Genomic DNA, 22,845 nt, shown 5'->3' with positions numbered 1-22,845 from the left:
GATTGATCGTAGTCTTTGGGGAAGGGAAGGGAAGAAGAATTTATTAAGTTTCTATTAGGTGCCAGGGACTGTGTAAGATGCTTTACAAACATCTCATTTGATCTTCACAACAACCCTATGAGGTATGTCCTTTTATTATCTCCATTGTATGGCTGAAGAATCTGGGGCAGTCAGAGGTTAGGAGATTTGCCTGGGGTCACAGAGCAAATAAATAACAGGTTGGATTTGAACTCAAGTCTTCCTGACTCCAGGCTCAGCACTCCATCCAATGTGCAACTTAGCTGCCTCTTAGGTCAGGGGTTGTTAACTTTATTAACTATGAGTGCCAACATTGTAGGTAAGACAAACTTGGCGGTATCACTGGGCACCACTAGTAAGCCTATTGCATAGTTATAGGAGACAGAAACAGGAAAAACAGAAAGAACAGATGAGTAAGTGAAAAAATAAGAGAGGAAGGAAAAAAATGGAAAATGAGGTGTAGTAGGTAGAGGGTAAAGAGTAACGAAGTAAGGCCCACAATTGTCTCATCTATTGAGGTTGCTTATCCTTGAAAATCCACTACTGCCTTTTTATTTTCTTAATCCTGCTGCTCTGATTCATGAACATTCCTTTTTTTTTATTTTGAGCCCACTAAGGAAACCATAGTTACTGCCAAGTAACACACTTTTCAAACCATTCTGAGCCTAGGAATAGACTTGGGAATAGAACTGAAATAAAAAGATATTCATCTGACATTCACTACCCTTATTTGGTCCCAGGATGATCCCAAGGAACAACATTTAACAACTGGTTGTGTTCCTGGAGTCCACGCAATAAGAAGGAACCCTTTAAGGGTTGGTAAGGCTCCTTTTCAATGTCATAAGAGAGACACTAAAGAGACTTAGCACACATACATATACTTGCTTTAGTGAAGCCTCTTCAATTACCTATTGCTTATATGGGTTCAATTGTCCTTTCTATGTAGGTGACTCTCAGAACTATATTTCCAGTCCTAGTTTCTCTCCTGAGCTCTGGTCATGCATGCATCATCAGTTGCTGACTTGGTATTTGCAACTGTATGTCCCCTAAGCATCTCAAATTTAATATGTTTAAAACAGAACTTGTTATCTTTCCCCCAAAATCATTTCTTCTTCCTAACTTCACTATTTCACCCAGGTCTGCAACCTCAGATTTTCCCCCAACTCTTCACTCCTTCATTACTCTACCACATATTATCAGTTCCTCAGTTTTATTGCTTTTACCTCTTCAACAACACTAGCATCTGGCCCCTTCCAACATCATAAAAACCCTCATCAGTTGGAACCTGGACTATTGCAATACCTTCAGTTTTCTTTTCAACAAACCATCTTCCACATAGCTTCCAAATTAATTTCAGATCTAATTATGTCACTTCCTTGATCAAGAAGCTTCATTGGTCTCCTATCATTTCTAGTATAAAATAAAAACTTCTCTTTCTGGCATTTAAAGCCCTTTAAAATCTGGCTCCAGCCTACCTTCCAGGCATTGTACTTTACTTCTCCTCACACACTATAGCTGTTAGCTAAACTGGCAAACTTTCTGTTCCCTGCAACACTGCATTTCCTACTCCCTTGCACATGTCGTCCCTCTGGCTGGAAGGCATTACTTCTTCAACATAGCCTCTCTGAGTCCTCAGCTTCCTTCCAAGCTCAGCTCCAGGGCCACTTCATGTACAAGGCCTATTCAGATTCTACCAACTGCTATTTCTACCTTACTCTCATGCCCAGAAATTACTTTGTATTTATCTTATCTATATTTTGTATGTCCTTGTCTGCGTTTAGGTTGCTTCCCCCTAATAAAATATAAGCTTCTGGAGGGTGAAGCATATTTCATTTTAGGCACCTACTAGGTAGCAGTAGGTGATCTCTAGCATATGGTAGGTACTTATCAAAACCAGAAGAACCAGGTGCACCAAAGAATTTTTAATATATCTTATAAATGTACTATAATTTATCTTATCTATGTAAAAGCACATTAAAAACAAATAATTACAAGCAGATATTACAATTCTATCTTGGAATAAAATTTTCCTCCTACTATCCCTAATATGTGGAAATGCACAGCATCAAATGGCAGCCTGGTCCTTTGAGGTATTCTTAAATCTAGGTCTAAATGAATTAATGCCTTCTGTCCTGTTTACTCACTTCCAAAGATAATAGTTTAATTCTTTGTAAATGTAAACATATAATCACAATTTAAACCAATTACTTTCTAGCAATACCTCATTGCCTTTTTCTCTCTACAAATGACAGAGCTTCACTCCAAAACCGCTAAATGACCAGGCTGGTGCAATAAATTATGTGACACGTGCGTGATGGGACTGATAGCTGAATTTCAGTAGTGTCTCTAATACAGTGAGGAGGCAAAAAAAGCTCGTGGAAAATTTTCGATTGTGAAGAATGATGATAATGATAGTGATGATGATGATGATGACTGACATTTATATGTGACACAAAGTACTTTACCTAGGCTATCTTAATTATCTTTTCTCTCCCAGCAAGGAACAAAAACAACAATTCCAGAAGAAGTAGAAACAGTGAGATTAGCAAATATGCTCTTTTGTGCATGAACTTTCTGAGAGAGAACACTATGTTGGGCCCAGGGACAGATTAACATGAGAGAACTTGATCCGAACTAGAGACTCAGTTAAAGCACCCCTAATTACAAACATTATAGGGCTTCATTGCTGGGTCATGATTTTCCTAACACTGAAGATTTATTTTCAAGCATAGAGTAGATGGCTAACCGTCAGGGGCACTGAAAAAGGGTTAGGTGAAAAAGGCTTCACTGAATTAGAATTTGAATGAGATGACTTCTGATAGACTTCCTAGGTCTAAAAGTCCATGGTGCTCTCTAAGGCAGAAAGAACAACCTTCTTTTTGCTTGCTTTCAAATAATGTTAAAAATGAGATAAATTGAGACTATTGCCTTCTATTAAGTATATGGCAGGCCTCCTCAACTTATTAGAGATTTTGTTAGAATTCTGAAAATATCTGACAGGGTTACTAGATTAGGGAATTGAAGAAGCTCAAAGAAATAGCATGTCTAGGTTACATCAAAGCATTTGACAAAGTTTGAATAGGAGTAGTTAGGTAGAATCAAAGTTGCTTTAAGTGACCAGATCCCAGGCTGATAATCAACCTGAAGGGAGGAATCCAGTAGAATTCTATAGGGATATGTCTTGGTTTTATGCTATTCAACATTTTTTTATTAATCAGCTAGAAATCTGTAGATGCATAAAGCTGGGAAGAATAGTAAACATATTGGATAAGAGAGTCAGAATTCCAAAAATCAACCACCCAGAAAGATGAACCAAATTTAATTACATAAAAATTAGGAAGTGGAGTGAAATACAAGAGCTGGATTTGGAGTGAGAGGATGTGGACTGAATTTCAGAATTGCCACTTCCTGTAACTTGAGTAAGTCATGGATTCTATGGGACTCAATCCTCCTGTCTAATATGAAGAGGTTGGACATCATACAACAATATACAAGACCTCTATGATTCTATTCCAGTACCAGAGTTTATCCTTCCAATAAAAGAGTTTAAATAAAGTCCTTTAGTGAAAATGAAGTCTGTATACTGTATAGGAGAAACTGTACAAACGAAACTTGACTTTGATTATTGACCAATTTTAATATGTATTATTTAAATAATAATGAACTGCTAGAAAAAGGAAGGAGCAATTACAAAGAGCCAGAATGGCTTCCTCAAGAGAGGTCATGCCAGACTAATTTCATTTCCATTTTTTCTTATTTTGAAAGGGCTACTAAATTTACAACCATCAAAATGCTGTAAATATAGTTCACCTGTATTTTAGCACAAAACATTTGATAACATCTCTCTGTCTGTGTGTGGGAGGGAAATGAACAGATGAGGGCTGAACGACAATATAATTAGGTGGATTTTGTTGCTGTTGTTTAATTATTTTCAGTTGTGTCCAACTCTTCACGATCCCATTTAGCATTTTCCTGGCAAAAATAATGGAGGAGTTTGTCACTTCCTTCTCTACCTCCTTTTACAGATGAGGAAGCTGAGGCAAACAGGGTTAAGTGACTTGCCCAGGGTCACACAGCTAGTAAGTGTCTGAAGCCAGAGTTGAGCCCAAGAAGACGAGTCTTCCTGACTCCAGGCCTGGCACTCTATCCACTGTGCCCCACAACTGCCTCATCTCTTCATTGCAGGTCTTCAAATAAAGGCTGCATGACCACTTTTTCAAAGGATGACATGAATGTTAGACTAGATGACTTCTGAAGTCTCTTGCAACTCTGAAGATTCCCTGTTTCTAATATAGGGTAGAATTCTGAGAGTAAAAAGACCATTCACCTGACATTCTAAAAGTCTATCCCATTGTGTAATATGACAGTTTACAGACTGATGAACAATTAACACAAGATTTTATTTCTGCATGATCTAAATAAAAAGATTCTAATTATTTAGAATTATATGCCTCTGATGATTCTAATGCTCTTTTATTTAATATTTATAACTGTAGTAAAAGAAATTTTCCACAGGGAATCTACCCGATATGCATGGGGGCATCCTTACTTTCTTTAATTTCATGACAGTACCAAGGAAGCATATGAGCAAGATTTACTAAATAGTGCTATATATGTTTTATTGCTCTACCTCAAATTATACTGGGAATTATAGTACATTTTATCATTTCTGAACTCCAGACATGACAACACTCAGGAAAGAAACCAAGCAGTTAAAACTAATGGGTGAACAAAAGGAATTGATGAGAATTATAAAATCCAGCGCATTTGTCTACGTGATCCCTGAACTATAAGCAAATATTTATTTCATAGCTGCTGTGTGCCCAGCACTATTAACCTCTATAACCTATTAAACATTTGATATTGGTTATAAAGTGAAAACTGTTAGAGTTAAGACAGTTTAACAAGTTAATTTAAACATTTATTACATGTTAAAGGCTACACATTTATCTAGAAGAAATATCTTTTATAACCTTTCATCACCTTTTTTGAAAAAAAAATAGACTTTGGTAGATGCAAGAAATAGGTTTTTTTTTAACAACACTCAAACTTTGTTCCATTTACTTACTTAGAGGCCACTCGGAAGTATTTCTGAATGAAGTAAAAGGCAATTCCAAGAGGTACAAGAGCAACCAGGAATACAGGGGTCGCATATGAGATCATCCCAATGGCAGATAGGCAGAGTAAAGTTGAGCGGGTTAAAGACTCCAGAGTAGGAGGGATGTGCTATTCAGAAGGTAATTTGAAAAAAAAAAGTTTTAGGTCTAATTAAACACATTATTATGCAAAATCAAGTCACTGTGTTTTTAAAGACAGTAGACTATTTATGTGCATTATCACTGGGACCATAATTAGATAGTGGCTATACAAACATCTGAAAATATGTCTTTTCAACTGGGTGCCAGCCCTTTGCAGCTTAAACTCAGTGTATTTTAGAATCCTTCCTTATCCCTTTCCTGAACTATCATGATAGTATTGGCAAGACTGGGGAGTTAGCCTATTTTATTCTAGAGTTTTTCTCTTGGTCTGGGCCAGACTCAAGACCCCACTCTGGAAAGTCATGGTGGTTCCATCTAGACTAAACGGAATATTTCTGGCATTCCATTTCTCCTAGTATATTGGAATGTCAGGATCATCTTTGTATCCCCCTAGTCAAAGAACTAACCTAGACATAATGAGAACTTCCAGGAGGAATCAGTGCCCTCTTTGGTTCATGATCCAAATGCTTAGGACACATTCACATCTTTCTAATGTACATAGCCTTTAAGAATGCATTAATTCACTTGTACTAATAGCATTTATTATGTATCATACACAAGATTTTGTACTAGGTGTGAGCCTCCAGTGATCTAGCTTCTGACCTCAAGAAGCTTTTATTCTATTGTTTTGGAGGGGAGGGATAAAAAATGTGCACAAATAAGAAAATGTAAGGAGGGAATATAACATAGATCCCCCTTCCTTCCAAGATGAAGTACTGGAGTATAAATTTAGTGAAGGATTAAATATCAATATCTTACTTAAAAGAAGACACAAAGATTTATATGTTCACCTGGTCAATGATATTTGTGTCAGCTGAAAAACGATTTAGGATTAGCCCCAAGGGTGTTGTATCAAAGAACCTATGGAATAAGCACATTAAAATTACATATTTAAAGATGAAGAGCCTAGGCTTTTCTTGTTTTCTTTACATGGTCATCAGACTTCTGTAATTATATCTAGTATTAATCTCAAGGAACTACTGAAAGCCTTGTTTACTATGCTACAAAGATACATACAGGGAAGGTTTTTTGTTTTATTTGCTTTTGTTTTGGTAAAATGACTGTTTCTATACCTGATTGGTCCAAGAATGATCTTATTGAGGAGGTTGTGGTGAAGATTTTTGGCAGCTGTGAGGCCCATCCATTCTACAGTGAGAGATGTAACAAGGCAAAGGAAAATACCTGTTCCACAAAGGATAGTAAATCCAGCCACATAATAAGACTAGAGAAAAAAAAACAATAACCAAAAAGCAGACACTCATTATCAAAACAAAATAAGTTTCCTTATTATTCTGTAGTAAAAACTGTAAGTCAAAAACATATAAGGTATGTCTAAATTTCAGTGACTTGGTGAGTTGTCAAAAACACTTCCAAAGTATGCACAATGTCCTCTTCCACATAATTTGTTCAATCACAATTTTGGTTTCTACCTTGTCCTACCTGGATGTTTCTAAAGGAGAACTGGGATAGATTGAGGGACCTTAGACTTTTCCTCAAACACCAAAACAGTTCTTCGCAGAGATTATTTCATACTAAATAACTGCTACATGAAATAATCTCACCGTATTTTTCTATTTTAGCAGCTAGCACATTACATAACAAAGGGCGTACCACAGAGAGTATATGCTTAATAAATGCCTGTTGAATGATCCATTCAACCTAATGACTGACGTAATTGAAGTAGGAAAGTTCAAATAACACAGCAGTAGAGTTTGGAACCAGAGAACTGGAGTTCAGAACCTGGTACTACTATCCATTAAGTTGGAGAAGTAATTTAACCTCACTAAGCCTGTGTTGCCTCATCCAAAACATGAAAAGATTAGATTAGATAATCTCTTCCCATTCTTAAAATGGTGACTTTCTGCTTTAAAAAAATCTCATACTAGAAAAAGTGCTAGTTCTCACTTGATGAGTGATTGAAGCAGTACATTGTACAGTAAAATAACAGGGTTTTTTTTTGCTATTTTCCATGCACTTTTTGGAAAAAGTCTGATTTAGCTTTTTCCAGCTGCTCTAATGTCATTAAATAGCTAATAATAATAACTCTTGATCTAACTGAGCCTATAATGCTATAATCCATAATAAATCCAGTTTCGAATACTACTGTAATCTATTATTTTAGCTGCTTAGTCCTAGAAAGTGAAAATCATTCCCCAGTCCTCATTCATTTCTTTTTATCTTGATGCTACAGTCTATAAATCAAAACCTAAACTGTTTTTCTCTCTAACAGGATTTTTTGGAATAATCATAATTTTCTGCTATTCTTGTTGCTCATATTTAGTGTCATCAGATTTAGAGCTGAAAGGAATTTTAGAGATACAAGGATATTTATAAATTTACCAAAAGCACTATTGTTGAATAAGCTGAGATACCAATGCTTTGTATATTTGTTCAGAGTTAGCAAACTATTTTTTTTTACAAAGGATCTGTGATTTCTTCAGCAGACAGATCTTCCAACACCAAGTCAGATTAAATCCTTCTAATGACTTAGAGGATCAAGTCCTAGTGAGTTGAGGGGTCACACAGAAGTTATGTTCCTTGTCCAAGATCATGCAGCTATCGTGTCAGAGGTAGGATAGGAAGCCAAGTTTTACTAACTCTATAACCATTAAACCATACTGACTCCATAGCAAAGAACAATTGGCCAGAATATTAAAGGTATGGGTTTAAATTTAAGGAGATTCTAATTTTCCATAATTTCAACTGGTACAAGGCATTAGCTACCAAAATTTTACATTTAGGTCTATTTCCAAAGAATACACATGAAAGGTTCAAGAGAAACCCTCTCATAGAGATTATCAAATTTAATACATAAAAGGACAAAAGAATGGGCGAATTCAGAAAGGAAGAATGTAATCTCACCTCCTACATCATCAATCAATCAATATTAAGTGCTTATTATATGCAAGACATTATGCTAAGTGCTACCTCATTATTATAGTATGGGCTCAATTGTGTGAAACTTTAGATTATACTACAAGAAATCTTGGTGTGAAGATTGATTTCAATATGTGATTATAGCCAGGCAGTAGGATATTGATGATTTTTCCATATTTTGTCTAATGATTTTAAAAAATCCTTTCTACCTGATAATCATTTATACTATCCTTTCCATTAAGGTCAGATGTCCATGTAGCTAGCCAGTAGTCTATAGCTACAATAACCGAATGCTTCAGGAGCTTGGAAAAAATCATCAAAAAAAGGAAGAAGAATCCTCCAGAAGTGAGGTATCTCCAGCAAGTCTTCCATGGCATTTTAGTCCTGAGCCTCAGTACTGTGGACATGTTATCATCTTCATCTTCCTCCTCTTCTTCCTCTGCATACCAAAAATTTAATAAAGCTTCATGTTCGTAAGAAATATAAACAAGTTTAATTTCACCTTAATTTATTTTAAAACTCACAAGAAATCTAGAAAAAACAGCTTAGATTACCTTAAAGCAGGTTTTCTGGGCAGGGAACCATGTCTTAAATTGACGATAATTCTCCAAAGCACTTTGCTGTGGGTTTTTAAAAAAGGCTACCAACCTCTAAAATTTTTTTTATCATCCTTTCCCACATTTATCAATATCACAGACATGTGGCATCTGACAGTAGTGATTACCAGAAGCCTGAAGAAGTACTGTACTACTAGTATGCTGGTCTATATTTTTTTAAAGTTCCATTTTCAATATCTTTTATTCTGGTCTCATTCTTTAATTTGCTGTATAATGTAGATATAAATTAATTTTATATAAATTAAATATGTACATTTAGTATATACATAATTTATATGTAACTTAATCCATACACAGTGTATTTTGTTTCTCTTTCTTGAGAAATTGAGGATCTATAGATCCAGAGAATTACATTATGGTAAGTATCTTTCTAATTCTCATACCCATAATTTCTGAATTTACCATTAGAATATCAGGAAGACTATATTGCTCTGATCAAAATATAACTATTTTAACCTACATCTTTACCTTTGTTCATTCCAAAAGGATTAACTGTCACTAGCATATTTCAACTGTATTGCCATAATAGTCAACAACTTATTAGTGACATGATTAGGTTATTATGAAAGAATTTTCGTATTTCTCTATCCTATTCTTGCTCCATTTCCATACTACTGCTGCTTCTTTACAACTGACATACCATAAGTTTAGTGGAATGAAAGTCATCATGTGAGTGACCAATAAATGTTTGTTTATTGTTTCACACTATGTTCTTCGATTTTATTACTTCCTACAATAATTTCCACTAGACCCAATATTTTTTTTCTCTGAAATGTCCCAAACACTTCTTCCTTGCCCATCTTTACCTGAGACATACACATATCTCAATGGTCAAAGACAAAAGTCTGAAATCCACAATTTCTATTCATGTTGTCTTTATAAAGCATATCCTAAGAAATTATCTACCTTCATCTTCATCTTCCATTTGTGCTTTGGCTTCTCTTGAGTACATAGCTCTTCTGAGAGTTTTTCTTTCCAAGGTTGTTTGGTCAGCCTCCATATCCTATGATTAACATTGTGCAATGATTTAAAGATATTAAGACTCAGGGCTGAAATACACATTCACTTTACAAAGAAAGAAACTGGGCCCTCAGAGGTTAAGTGACTGGATCACAGTCAACAGTAGAACAAAGATTCAAACCCAGATCTTCAGACTCAACCATACATCAATTAGTATTTATTAAATGCCTATGTACCAGGCACTGTGCTAAGCTCTGGGGATACAAAGAAAGGAAAAACAAACTAAAAAACCCAGTCTCTTTTGCCCAGGAGCTCATAATCTAATCGGAAGACAACATGCAAACAACTGTGTACACACAAGATAGATAAAAAATTAGAAGTCGTCTCACAAAGAAGGCACTAAGATTAAGGAGGCCTGGAAAAGGCTTCTTGAAGAACATGAGACTTTACCTGAGATTTCTAGGAAGTTAGGAAAACCAGGAGATGAAGAGGAACAGAGTTCCAGGAATGAGAGACAGCCAGTGAAAACACTCAGTGTCAAGTACAAGGAACAGTTAGGAGGCCAGTGTCACTGGATCTCAGGGTAGGTGGAAGGGAATAGGGTGTAAGGAAACTGGTAAGGAAGAAAGGGACCAAGACTCCTGCTCCACTGGAGCAGTGTTCTCAATCACTGACTGATGAACCATCCTGATTTATTAATGCCTGATTTACATTAAGCCTTTCTTGGTCTCCTAGCTGCTAGTACCTTCTTGTCTTCCTAATTATCTTGTGTTTTTCCATGTAGAGAAGGCAAGGGCTATTTTATTTTTGTCTTTGAATCCCCATTGATGAGCGCAGTGCCTAAAACATAACAGGAACTTAAAAAATATATTGACTGATTGACCAACCACCTTCCATCCATTAAAAAAATTCTATCTCATAAGCACATGGTAAAGTTTAAGAAACTTGTGTTTAGTGTTTTAAATTGCTGAGCCTTTATTGATATGAAATGTGGGAATTGATATGAAAATGTGAACAAATCTTGTTAGAGTACATCATCCATGCCGTTATTCCTAACTTTATAAAGGTATGCGTTCACAACAATAAAATTAGAACTATTGTTGAATAATGTTTTATAAATCAGGCCCCAAAACCTCTAATCCTTTCTGTCCCTTTCTATCACCTCCCTTCTAACTCTTCCAGTTCCCTTCTTATTCACATTTTTTTAGCTTTTTAATAAACTCTTTTCTGTACATCTGTGAGTCCTTAACCTATAAGGCCTTGCAATAGATCAGTTTCATTTCTTTCCTGCATTGTGTTCTTTCTCATCCAATCCATTTTTCTCTGATACTGTGTAACTGTTGCTTCTTGCCATAAAGCAAGTAATACAAAAATTATTTGTTTTAAAAAATTCATTGTTCTATACCTAATATACTGTCATGACCAAGGTTTTCATATCTTAAGAATTTAAGTATGTATCAGCCCATATTTCATTCTCTCCCAGATCCATATGTATGTAGGTAAATGTCTTTCCATCATATCTAAGTACATTTAAATTGACATTACTCCTGGCCCGTGCAATGCTATTGCTACAAAATTTGGCCAGGGGTTCTCATTTTTTCCCAGAGATTTCTTCCAAAATAAACCATAAATTGCCCCACTCCTAAAGCTTACATCATACTCTTTTGTCCCTGGCATCTAAATCCTATAAAAATGTCTCTTGGAGTCATCCCCAGTAAAAGTATATAATCAAGGTTCTCACCACATAATCCCTAAGTAGGCACTTGCTGACTGTTCCTTTGAATCTTATTTTGATAAGAAATAATCATTTGAACAGTTCTAAATTGTGCTAGTCTCATCATATATTTGAAATACATCTTTTTTCTCTCTGTGAGGAGTCTCTCTATGAGGGGTCCTTAGAGGAATCCACACAAACTTTATGAGCTTTAAATATATATGTATACACATATACACATATATATGTATACATGTATATGCACACATGCATGTATACATATGTATGTGCGTACACATACCTGTGTGTACACACACACATACATACACATGCGCGCGCACACACATATAGCCTTTCATGTTGCTGCTTATTGTTGTGGTATGTATATTTCTTCTCTTTTTCCAATGATCATATTTTAATTCTTCAGCAATTTCTTTTAGGAACTTAGATAACTTATCAGGGTTAGATATCACCACAAGAACAATTTCAGCTCACAAATTCTCTAGTTTGGACTATGCAAACATTGCTTTTTTTCTCTCTTCCATTTACTCTGATCACTAGCTTCTCTATTCCCTCAGTCAACTTATAATTAAACACTCTACAAGTATTTCCTTGGTCCACCTGCATTCCTTTCTTTCAATGTCATTTTGGCTCTTGTCTGTGACTTTTTGCCTAAGAAATGTCATGGGGTCTAAATAAGTTCTTATTGTACAGATGAGAAAAGAGAAGAGAAGAGAGAGAAATGAAAAAGCTTAAGTCAAATGGTTTACCTAAAATCACAAGCCAGATCACACAAATAACATTTAAGCCCTAAATTTAAATTACATATATATATATGTATATTGTCTGTACATGTGATTATATATTTTGTGACCATTTCTACAGTAATATCATTAGAATTTTATTGTTTAATCATACTATTATCTTGATTACTAAAATAAGCATGTACCATATTTTGGTTTGAAATTATGAATTGATGATACTCTTCTTAGAGAGTTTCAAGGAGTAGGCAATATATCATCCAGTCCATCTCGATATTTCAGGACTATTTACAATTACCTTTTCTAATTCTTGGTCTTGGCGATTCATAAGTGTTTTCCAGTGTTCATAAAGCTCAACATCTTTGTTTTGAATATCCTTCAAAGTTCCTTCCCTTAGTACATTACCATCCTTCATAGCTATGATCTAAAGGAAATGAATTATACAAATTACATTCCCAACTTAAAAATCAAAGTTTAATCATCGTTACCTTTAAAATCACTGAAAACATTTTCAAGTCATTAATTGCATAAGGTGCCATAAAGAGAAAATCAATCACTAAAGGTCTCTTCCAAGCTCTTACCCAATCAGCATGTGTCAGGTACTGTAATTTGTGGGTCACAAGAACAAGGGTCCTCTTGTCCTCTTGGAGAAATTTCAAAATCCCTTCCTGCATCAAATGATCACTCAAATGAATATCCAGTGCAGAGAATGGGTCATCCTGAATCAATCAAACAGTGTTGAGAGTGAGGAGAGGAAGAAAGGTTGTATTTTAGAAATTTGTTTCTTCTAGAAAATTTTAGCTGAAACTATTGGTATAATATTATTATCCCAAATTGTTTATAGATTATACACTACTTAGTAATTATTCATAACTGGTACTTATTAACTTAAGACCTTAAAACCCTTCATTGTTAGGCTCTATTCTCTTCTCTTTTGCTCTCCTCTGATGAAGAAATTCAGCCCTTCTCCTTCTTTATCAAGGCTAATTCGGCTGTTGATCCCATCCATTCATACATCTTCCAAAGGCTTTCTTCCTTGATCGTTCCCTTTCTTCTCTCATTTTCACTTTCTCCTTATTCTTAATTCTTCCCTACCTACAAACATGCAAAGGTCTCTCTCTTTAATTAAATTTCACTTGATCCTGCCATTCATATTGTCCTAAATCTCTCTAACCTTTCCTACTTACTCAGAAAGGGCCCTCTATACATGTTGCCTCCATTCCCTCCGTTCTCTCTCATTTCTCATTCTCCTGCATTATTAATCCGGATCCCACCACTCAACTGAAACTTTGATTTTCAAGGTTAAAAATTCTGCCTTAAAGACTAAATCCAATGACTTTTCCCTCCTGAGTTATCATACTGCTTGTACTCTATGATGCCCCTGACACTACCGATAAATCCCTCTCCCTGATCACTCTTTCCGGCTTTCATGGATTTTGTGACACTTCTCTCTCTTGGTTCTCCACTGCTTGTCTGATTGCTCCATGTATATCTCCTTCCCTGAACCATCATTCATTCTTCTCTAGCCCATTAAATAAGTACTCAAAATTTCTGTCTGTCTCTGTTCTGTTATTTGGTGAGCTTATAAGTTCCCATGTGTTGAGTTATCATTTTTGTGCAGGATACTGTCCAATCTACATACCTAGCCTTACTCTCTTATTTGAACTACCATCCCATATTATAATATGCCTCCTGGTTATAGGTAGATATAAGTATTTTAAACTCAACATATCCAAAATAGAATTCCTTGTATTTTCCCAAAATGTATCCCTTAGCAAGGCAATAATTATATTAATGTCAAAACAATCCTCAATACAATCCTTTAAATCACTGGGACTCAAATCTTGGGGGTCATTTTTATTTTTTCCCTTTTAATACTCATACCCAAGAGAGCCTGATCAATTTTTTTAATTCCACCTCTTCCATCTGTCTCCTTCTCTTCTCTCACATAACAAATAACCTAGTTCAAAATTTCTTATCTAGACTATTGAACACTGGGCCTGGAGTCAGTAAGATTTAAGTTCAAATCTGTCCCCCAGATACTTACTACCATGTGATCCTGGGCAATTTACTTCCTCAACTGTAAAATGAGGTTAAGCTATCTCACAGTGTTCTTGTCAGGATCAAATGAGATAATATTTGTAAAGTGCTTAGTACAGTGTCTGGCATATAGTAGATGTCTAATAAATGTTTATTCCCTTTCCCTCCCTCCCTTCCCTCTTTCAACAGGCTCCTAATTGGTTTCCATATCTCTGTTGTTCAGTTGCTTCAATCACATCCAACTCTTCGTGACCCAATTTTGGGTTTTCTCGGCAAAGATACTAGCATGGTTTGCCCTTTTCTTCTCCAGCTTGTTTTATAGATAAGGAAACTGAGGCAATGAAAAGTGACTTCCCCAGGGTCACGCAGCTAGTAAATGTCTATGACCACATTTGAACTCAGGTCTTCCTGACTCTAGGTCCAGCACTTCATCTACTACATCAACTAGCTGCCCCCATTATAAAGTCTCTGGTCTCTACTATAACCTATCTTCCACAAGTCAGCATATTAATATTCCTAAAACATGGTTCTGATCTATCAAAACCTCACCTACTCCTCTGCTCAAATATCTTCAGTGACTTGCTATGGTCTCTAGAATAAAGTACAAAATCCTCAGTCTGGCATTTAAAGGGGATAGAGACTATACCTAAAATTTAATAAATATGCAGAACTCTTAGATTAAAAGAGAAAAAACGGCAACTTGCATGGATAAAATTCCCTCTATTCCTCCAAGTCAGTATTTTCCCCCTGTAACTTATAGTCTTAGAGACTTCATTCCAGTGCTCACTGAAAAGGTAAGTAACTTGCTCAGGGTCACATAACCAGTACGTGTTAGAGGTGGAAGCTGAACCCAGGTCTTCGGGTTTCAAGTCCAGCTCTTCATTCACTGTACCTCATATAGCCCCATACCATGGACAGTGGGCATGGAAAACCCTCTACAACATGACTGCTAACTTTCCAGTGTTATTTCATACTACATCTCTTCATATACTCTCAAAACTCAGAAATATTCCCCATACATAGCCTGATATCTTCCATCCCTTTGCAAAGGTGATCTCCTAGGTCTTGACTGAACTCTTTCCTCAATCCACTTCACAGAATCTCTCAATTTCTTCAAACAGCTTGAGTGCCCTCTGCAAATCCATCCTCCCATTTCCCCCACATACACACATATTTTAGGGATCTTTCCCTTTATAAATTATTTTGCATTTGTTCATTTGCATGTGTGTTGGTATTTCCCCCAAGAGAATATAAAAGTTTGAACTATTTCACTTATATCTTTTCAATGAAGCAAATTTTTAAATTATTCAATCAATTAACAAACACTTATTAAGTATAGACATAAAATAACCTTGGCTTAGGAAGCACTAAGCAGTAAGGGGACCAGGAAATGACTCCTGAAGAAAGTAGTATTTGGGATTAGTTCTGAAGGAAACCTGAGATCCCAAGAGGAGGAAGAGCATTCTTGGGATGAGCGATATAGCCAGTCCAAAGACACAGAGATACAAGATAGAGCACCATGTGTGAAAAAGTGTGTATAGTAAGGGAAGAAAAGTAGGATGGGGGCAGGTTGTGAAGAACTTTAAAAAAAAGAAGACTGTTTTATATTTGTTCCTACAAGTAACAGAGAGCCATAGGAGTTCACTGAGTAGGAACGTGATACGGTCAAATTTGAACTTTTGGAAAGTCACGTTGGAGGTTCTGTGGATGATAGCAGTGATGAAAGACCTTAGGCAGAGAGATCAAATAGGATGCTCTTAAAATAGACCAGGTGAGAGATGAGGATCTGAACTAAGATGGTACATGTGTAAGTGTAGAAAATGGTACACATGCAAGAGATGCAGAGATAGAAAAGACAAGATTTGGAAACTGTTTGTATATGTGTGGACAATGAGAGTGAGGAGTTAAGGATGACATCTGAGTAACTGGAAGAATAAGGGTACCATCAAAAGTAATAGGAAATTTTGAAAAAGGGATAGGTTTTGAAGGGGCAGACAATGAGTTCTGTTTTGGACATATTGAGCTTAAGATCTCTATGGATCATTCAATTAGAAATAGCCAAATGATAATCTGCAGTATGGAACTGGAGCTCAGGAGACACATTCAAATTAGATAGACAGACCTAGGAGTCATCTTCAGAGAGATGATAATTAAACCTATGGGAGCTAAAGGGATTACCAAGTGAGAGAAAAAAGAAGAGGGCTCAGGTAAAAGCCTTAGTGTATGCTCACAATTAGAAGGCATCATATGGATAATAACGATCCAATAAAGGAGACAGAAGAAGTCAGATAGGCAGAAGGAAAATCAAGAGAGAAGAGAATCATAAAAACTCAGAGAGAAAAGCGTGCCCAGGTATGATGGCAAGCAAAGTGGGACTTTTTGCTGTTTTTTCTTTTGGAGTGCTTCTCAGCACTAAGGCCATCAAATGCCTTTGATTGAGTCTCTGATTGAATCAAGAGTCTTTGATGACCTGCTTAAGTCACAAGAAAGCCTATGTCATATGAGCTTGAGTCACATGGTTGTGATGCCCTCTGTGGGCTGACCCTGAAGAAGGGTATATATACTCTGAGGTTATCATTTTGCTTGGAGGGCTCACTCATGTGATTTGGCCAGACAAGACTCTGGGTAGCCATTAAGGAGCCCCCCCCAGCTTTGAAAACCCAGATGTTGGTGCTTCTCTCTCTGGTAACTATGTATGTATTGCTATGGACAGACAGTTAGAAGCCCTATCTACTGATTTGTGTTATTTTTGCTGTTCATATAATTTCTGCTTGTAATTTCTGTTTGTGTTTTCTCTGAAGTTCAGGGTGCTGACTTTTTCCCCTGAACTAAGTGAATGATATATTATGTTTAATTAAAGTGAGATTGTAAACCCCTTAAAGTTGCTTTCCTTAGAAAAGCAGATCAAAGAATCTGTGCTAGCAGCCCACCTGTGTGCTGGTGTTATTGGCCTTACACAGCCACAGCAGCTGCAAGTCCCATTGTTGTTACACCAAGAGGAGAAAGTGATGCACAGTGTGAAATACTACAGAGAGGTCAAGGAAGATAAAGACAGAGAAAAACCATTAGATTAATCAATTAAGAGATGACTGGTAACTTTGAAGACTGCAACTTCAGTTGAGTGATAGGGTCACAAGTCATATTGTAGAGGTTTTTAAAGAAAATGAAAGGGGTAGCAGTGGAGACACCAAATATAGATGGCTTTCTGAAGCAGTTGGGATGAGAAAAGGAACAACATAGGATGATAGCTAGTGGGGGTGGTAGAATCTAGTGAGGGCTTTTTCTACAGATAACAGGGAAGGAACCAGATTACTGGAAGAGACTGAAGATTGATGAGGGAGAAATTACAGTAGGGAAAATAGAGAAAATGAGAAAGGAGGAGATTAATCAATTAATCAAGAAGAATTTATGTATCAGGCATTGTATTAGGCTTTTGAAAAACATTTTAAAAATATAGTATCTACTGTAAAGGAGCTCATACTCTATTAGAGAAGAGAGCATATATATATATATACATATATATATGTGTGTGTGTGTGTGTGTGTGTGTGTGTAAGTATGTACAGAATAAACACAAAATAAATGTAAGGGATAAAAATACAAGTTAGTTATTATTAAAGATACTAGCAGCAGATATGGAGGGGACTAGAAAAGGCATCTTGTAAAGATGGCATTTGAACTGAGTCCTAAGGAAAGTGAGAAATTCACAGAGGTAGGAATAAGGAGGAAGAATATTCCAAGCTTGGAGGATGATTAGTGCAAAGGCACAACAGGAATGTTGAAAGTGAGGAACGGAGAAAAAGCCAATTTGGTTGGACCATAGATTATAGAAGGGAAATAACATGCAATGAAGCTGGATAGGTTGGGGCCAAACTGTGAAGAACTTTAAAAGCTAGAGGGATTTATATTTGGTCCTAGGGACAATAGGCGAGCTTTTGGAGTTTTAAAATAGCAAAGTGATATGGTTAGATTTATCCTTAAGGAAAATCACTTTGACAGCTGTGTGGAAGATGGACTGGAATGGAAAGAGACTTGAGGCAAGAAGTCCAACTAAGAAGCCACTGTAATGATCCAGGAAATAAGTAAGGAGGGCATGAACTAAGGTGGCAACTGGTAAGTTTAGTAAAGGAAAGGGGTTGTGGGGGCAGGGACAAATAATGAGTCTGTCTTGGACATGATGAACTGGAGATGTATATGAAAAGTGTATATGTGTGTATGTATGTATGTATATGTGTTTATGTAGGAGTGTGTGTATATATCCATAAGGATTGATGAGGTCACTGTAAAAGAATATCAAAAACAAAGAGAAGTAAGCCTAAGGCAGAATTTTAGGGTACAACCACACTGAAGTTAATAGGTATATGAAGGATAATCTAGGAAATGAGTCAAGAACATTCATATACATAGGAAGAATGTTAGAAAAGATTAGTATCACAAGAACGCAGAGAGAGGAGAGCAGCCAAAGGGAAGGAGTGATGAACAGTGTCAAATGTAGCAAAAGTCAAGGGGATGAGGGCAGAAAAAAGACCACCAGATTTGGGGATTAAAGAGTACTGGTGATTTAGGAGGCAGCAGCTTCATCTGAGTAATGAAGGTGGAAGCCAGAATGCAAAGGAATCAAAGTTACCAGTAAAGGCAGTGATCTGGTGAGAAAGGTCACCTCTTCAAAAGAATCTGGAATAATAAAAGAAGTCATGAATTAAATCAAAGCCTTGTGAGATGAGGCAGGGAGAAGCTGCAGCTCCCGGCAAATGGCCTCATTAGATAAAATTGAAATTGATCCAGTCAATACTACCATATGATGTCCTCCGGCTCATTTATTAGCACAAAAAGGATCACAGAATTTGGAAGGTGAAAGAAATTCAGGGCTGGGGTTGGCAAGTCATAAGCAAAGACAGGATGAGAGTTAAGGAATTCAAGGTTAGAGGACAGTGTAGAGTGAAACTGATTCACCAAAGGTTCGAGTTTGGGAAGGGAGGAGAATGCAGCCAGTGCACAGGTGATGGCCAGCTCAAACCATCTATACAAATACGAGATTTTTCAAGCAATGGTATTACCTTCTAGGTACAAACTAGAAACAATAGTGCATGCACCAACTAACACCTTCATCCAAATATTTGTTTAACCTGGTAGGATCTGATTTATTATAATAAATAATAAGTAATATAATCACCCACATTTCTGAGAGACAGAAATGGAGCCACGTTCAATGCTTTTATGTTATGATGAATGACGCTTTCATCAAGCTGGTACTTACTACATAGGCAGATTGCCACTCCCCCACACTTTCTCCATTCTCTCTTACTCTTGTCATTGTTTTTACATAAAAACGTAGCATTCAGACTGTCCACTTGTCCTATACTCCAAGGTTGTGGCAGATGCATTGGCTACTAAGTACACTATGACACAGTGGCAGAATTGTGAGGTATGGTAGTTATCTCAAAAACTTAGATGAGCTTTCAAGAAAGCAAGAAATTCTAAGAGGAAGAAATGTATTCCAGGCATGACTATGACCTTTGCAGAGGCACAGATTTGAGAGTTACAACTTTATGTGTGAGAAACGATAGGAAGGCTTGTTTAGCTGGGAAAAAAGATTGTGTGAATGGGAATAAAATGTAATAAGACTGGAAAGGTAAGTTGGAGCCAGACTGTAAAGGGCTTTAAATATCAGGCAGAGAAGTCTGCATTTGATACTAGACATAACAGGGAGAGGTTCAGTTCACTTAACAAAGGAATGACATGGTCAGACATGTATTGTAGGAATGTCTCTTTAGCACACAAGTGGAAGATGGATTGGAGGGAAGAAGATGATACATGTAAATCAATTAGGAGGTTTTTGAAGTAGCGTATAGGTAAAAAGTAATAAGAGTGGTGGCTGTATGAATGAAGACTAGGGAATGGATGGGGAGGAGACTGTCTTTAAGTAAAGAAGGTCTTCAACCCTTAGAACTAGTAGAGTTGGGGCAATCAATTTCTATTTACCTCTTTCCTGCCTCAGGATGCCTCAAGTAAGAGTCTGCTCTCACCCACATTCAACATCTTCCACTGAGTTTGGAGGTAGAATACATAAACACATGCAACTATTTTAGCTTTCCATTTAAATCCAGTCATGGCCCCTGGTAACCTGCAGCCATTCATGTAAATGGTGCTGAAGTTCCAATAAACTCCCAGAAAATCCTAAAAACAATGGAGGGGGAAGAGCAAGCTGGTGGAAGCTGTTGCCATTCCTGCTGTCATAGCAGAGTCCTTCCCACTTAATATCCCTAACGTAATATACTATATTAATGGCAGAACTAAGAAAAGTAACCATGTCTTATACTCTCATGTACTATGAAGCTCCTAATTAAATAACAAATGAAGAATATTTCAACCATTATATCTGAAGGTAGCAGTTATTAAATATTTCATCATAGCATTTAATAATAATTTCAGATTCAGAGTAATAATTCTATGCATATAAATAATTGGTCATTTAAAAAGGCATAAAGAAGATCACTCAGTTGGAAATAAGGAAGTACAACGGGATTAAAATTCATGATTTTGGAAAAGTAGAGTTTTACGCCCTGAAATGATTTGGATTTTTAGGCTACTCTATAGAAAAATGGTATGTATGCTTAGAGAAATAGTACTGAATTTCTGTAAAATATATTATAGTTGATTGCATAAATGTTTATCACACTCTTGTATTTAGATAACACATTTAGATTTTGTATTTAAGATATTTAAGATAATACAAAGGACTAGTAATGCCATTTTTTTTAAAAGAACATAGGAACACAGCATTTGAAAAGGTAAAATCAGGAACTTTTAGAGAGAGTTCATCAACTATAGTCTTACGTTGTTCTACAGGTGTTGCCACAACTGTGTGAGAGAACAGTAGGATATCACAGATAATCTTTCTTTTTTGGCCAGTACCTTATGCAACTGCTGCAGACCACCTAATGACTAGAGGTGCCACTGATATATTAATTTTTGCCAAAAGAGGTAAAATTAAATGATGGACATGCCTCATGTGTGATTGAATCTATTTATTACTTATTCCTAAAAACCATAAGTGTAACCCATTTAGCACAACTCCTTTTTCTAAGTAGAAGAAAAATTGTATTGAATATAAAGTATTATAACACTTTCTGCTCTGTGCTGAGTTAATAATTTTCTTTAAGATATATCACCCATTTGTAACTGCTTACTATTCTCATTTAAAAAATTAAACAAGTTAGTTTTATGGTTGCTACTATTTACTAAACCCTTTGTAACTTTAGTTAATAACCTTATGATTGGTCTCCCTTCCACAAATCTCTCTCCACTCCAGACCATCCTCCACTCAGCTGCCAAAACGGTTTCTTAGAACAAAAGTCTGACTATGTCATATTCCTACTCAATAAACACATATGGCTCCCTATTGCCTACAGGGTCAAATATAAAATTCCTGTTGGGCTTTCAAAGCCCATTACAAACTGGACCTTTCTTATCTTTCAGTCCTTTTATACCTTAATCCCTTACCCCTACTCTATGATCCAGTGACACTGGTCTTATTTTTCTTCTCACATGATACTCCATCTTCCCATTCCATACTTGTCACTGGCTGTCTCCAATTCTCTCTACTCATCTCTAATCTCACCTACTAATCTCACCCCCCAATACTCACCTTCTGTAAGAGATCATTCTAGGTCCTCCTCACAGTCAGTGCCTTCCCTTTGAGATGACTCTCTAACTATCCTGTATATATCATGCATGTATATAGTTGCTTGCATGTTAAATGGAAAAATATGAGCTCCTTAAAGGGAGGAATTAAGGTTTGCGGGGTTTGTTTGTTTGTTTGTTTGGGTTTTTTTCGCTTTTCTTTATATCTCCAGTGCTTAGCACAAGGACTGACACATAGAAAGCACTAAATAAATGCTATCTGACTCACTGCCTTACTGTGAAAGCTTTATCCCACCCCTTCTAAAATAACAATAGTTTATTCAAGGTCATTCTTGTAAAATTGAGAGAAAGTGCCAAGTTCAGGTCTCCCATCCAGGTAATATCCTGTGTCCAAAGCTGCTTAGTGCATTGCATCTATGTCTTGTTAATGCTATACTAACCTCAGAATATATCCTGGATCCTTTAAAAAAATAAATCCCTAAAAGATAAATATGCTTTGAAAACAAGCTGTTTTCTAGAAAAAGTAGAAATCATAATGTGCCAAAACAGAAAAAGATCCTGGTTATTTGTAATTTCATTAAAGGAAATATCACCAACATGTAAAACCTGAAGTACCACCAAAGTTACTATGAGATAACAGAATTATTCAATGATAAAAATGTGAAACATTAATTGTTGTGAAAGCCTAAAAAGTCTAAAAATACATATTTTAAGGTTTAGATGCAGAAAAAATAATTCATATTTTAGAATACTCTCACTATTGAGGACGCATCTCAGTGGTCAGTTTAGTAAGACAGGCTTCTAGGTTATCTGGGCAGCTGCATTTATTCAGACTGAGCCTCTAGGAAAACGCTGGCTTTGGGTAATTCAGGAAGCCACCATGGTTATAATCCAGATGTCTCTAGGACTCATTTCTGGCTCCAACATAGCGGAAGAAAATATTTCCTTTTGTAACAG

General features: G+C 36.3%; 1 protein-coding gene across 4 annotated transcripts in view; it reads right to left on the bottom strand.

Annotated features, from left to right (window-relative positions):
* ABCC9 (ATP binding cassette subfamily C member 9) overlaps positions 1-22,845 on the bottom strand; it is a 199,270-nt gene that overhangs the window by 56,611 nt on the left and 119,814 nt on the right. For all 4 annotated transcript variants that reach the window (XM_036759015.1, XM_036759014.1, XM_036759018.1 and 1 more), the window contains 7 exons: positions 12,787-12,924; positions 12,504-12,629; positions 9,677-9,773; positions 8,363-8,592; positions 6,350-6,498; positions 6,068-6,137; positions 5,087-5,244 (listed from right to left, as the gene is read on the bottom strand). In XM_036759015.1, coding sequence (XP_036614910.1) covers positions 5,087-5,244; positions 6,068-6,137; positions 6,350-6,498; positions 8,363-8,592; positions 9,677-9,773; positions 12,504-12,629; positions 12,787-12,924 — 968 coding nt within the window. The remainder of the gene's footprint in view (positions 1-5,086; positions 5,245-6,067; positions 6,138-6,349; positions 6,499-8,362; positions 8,593-9,676; positions 9,774-12,503; positions 12,630-12,786; positions 12,925-22,845) is intronic.

The sequence above is a fragment of the Trichosurus vulpecula genome, chromosome 5 (assembly GCF_011100635.1).
Source record: "Trichosurus vulpecula isolate mTriVul1 chromosome 5, mTriVul1.pri, whole genome shotgun sequence".
Lineage (NCBI taxonomy): Eukaryota > Metazoa > Chordata > Mammalia > Diprotodontia > Phalangeridae > Trichosurus > Trichosurus vulpecula.
Note: the sequence above shows the minus strand (reverse complement) of the source record. Positions and strands in the feature narration are given on the sequence as shown.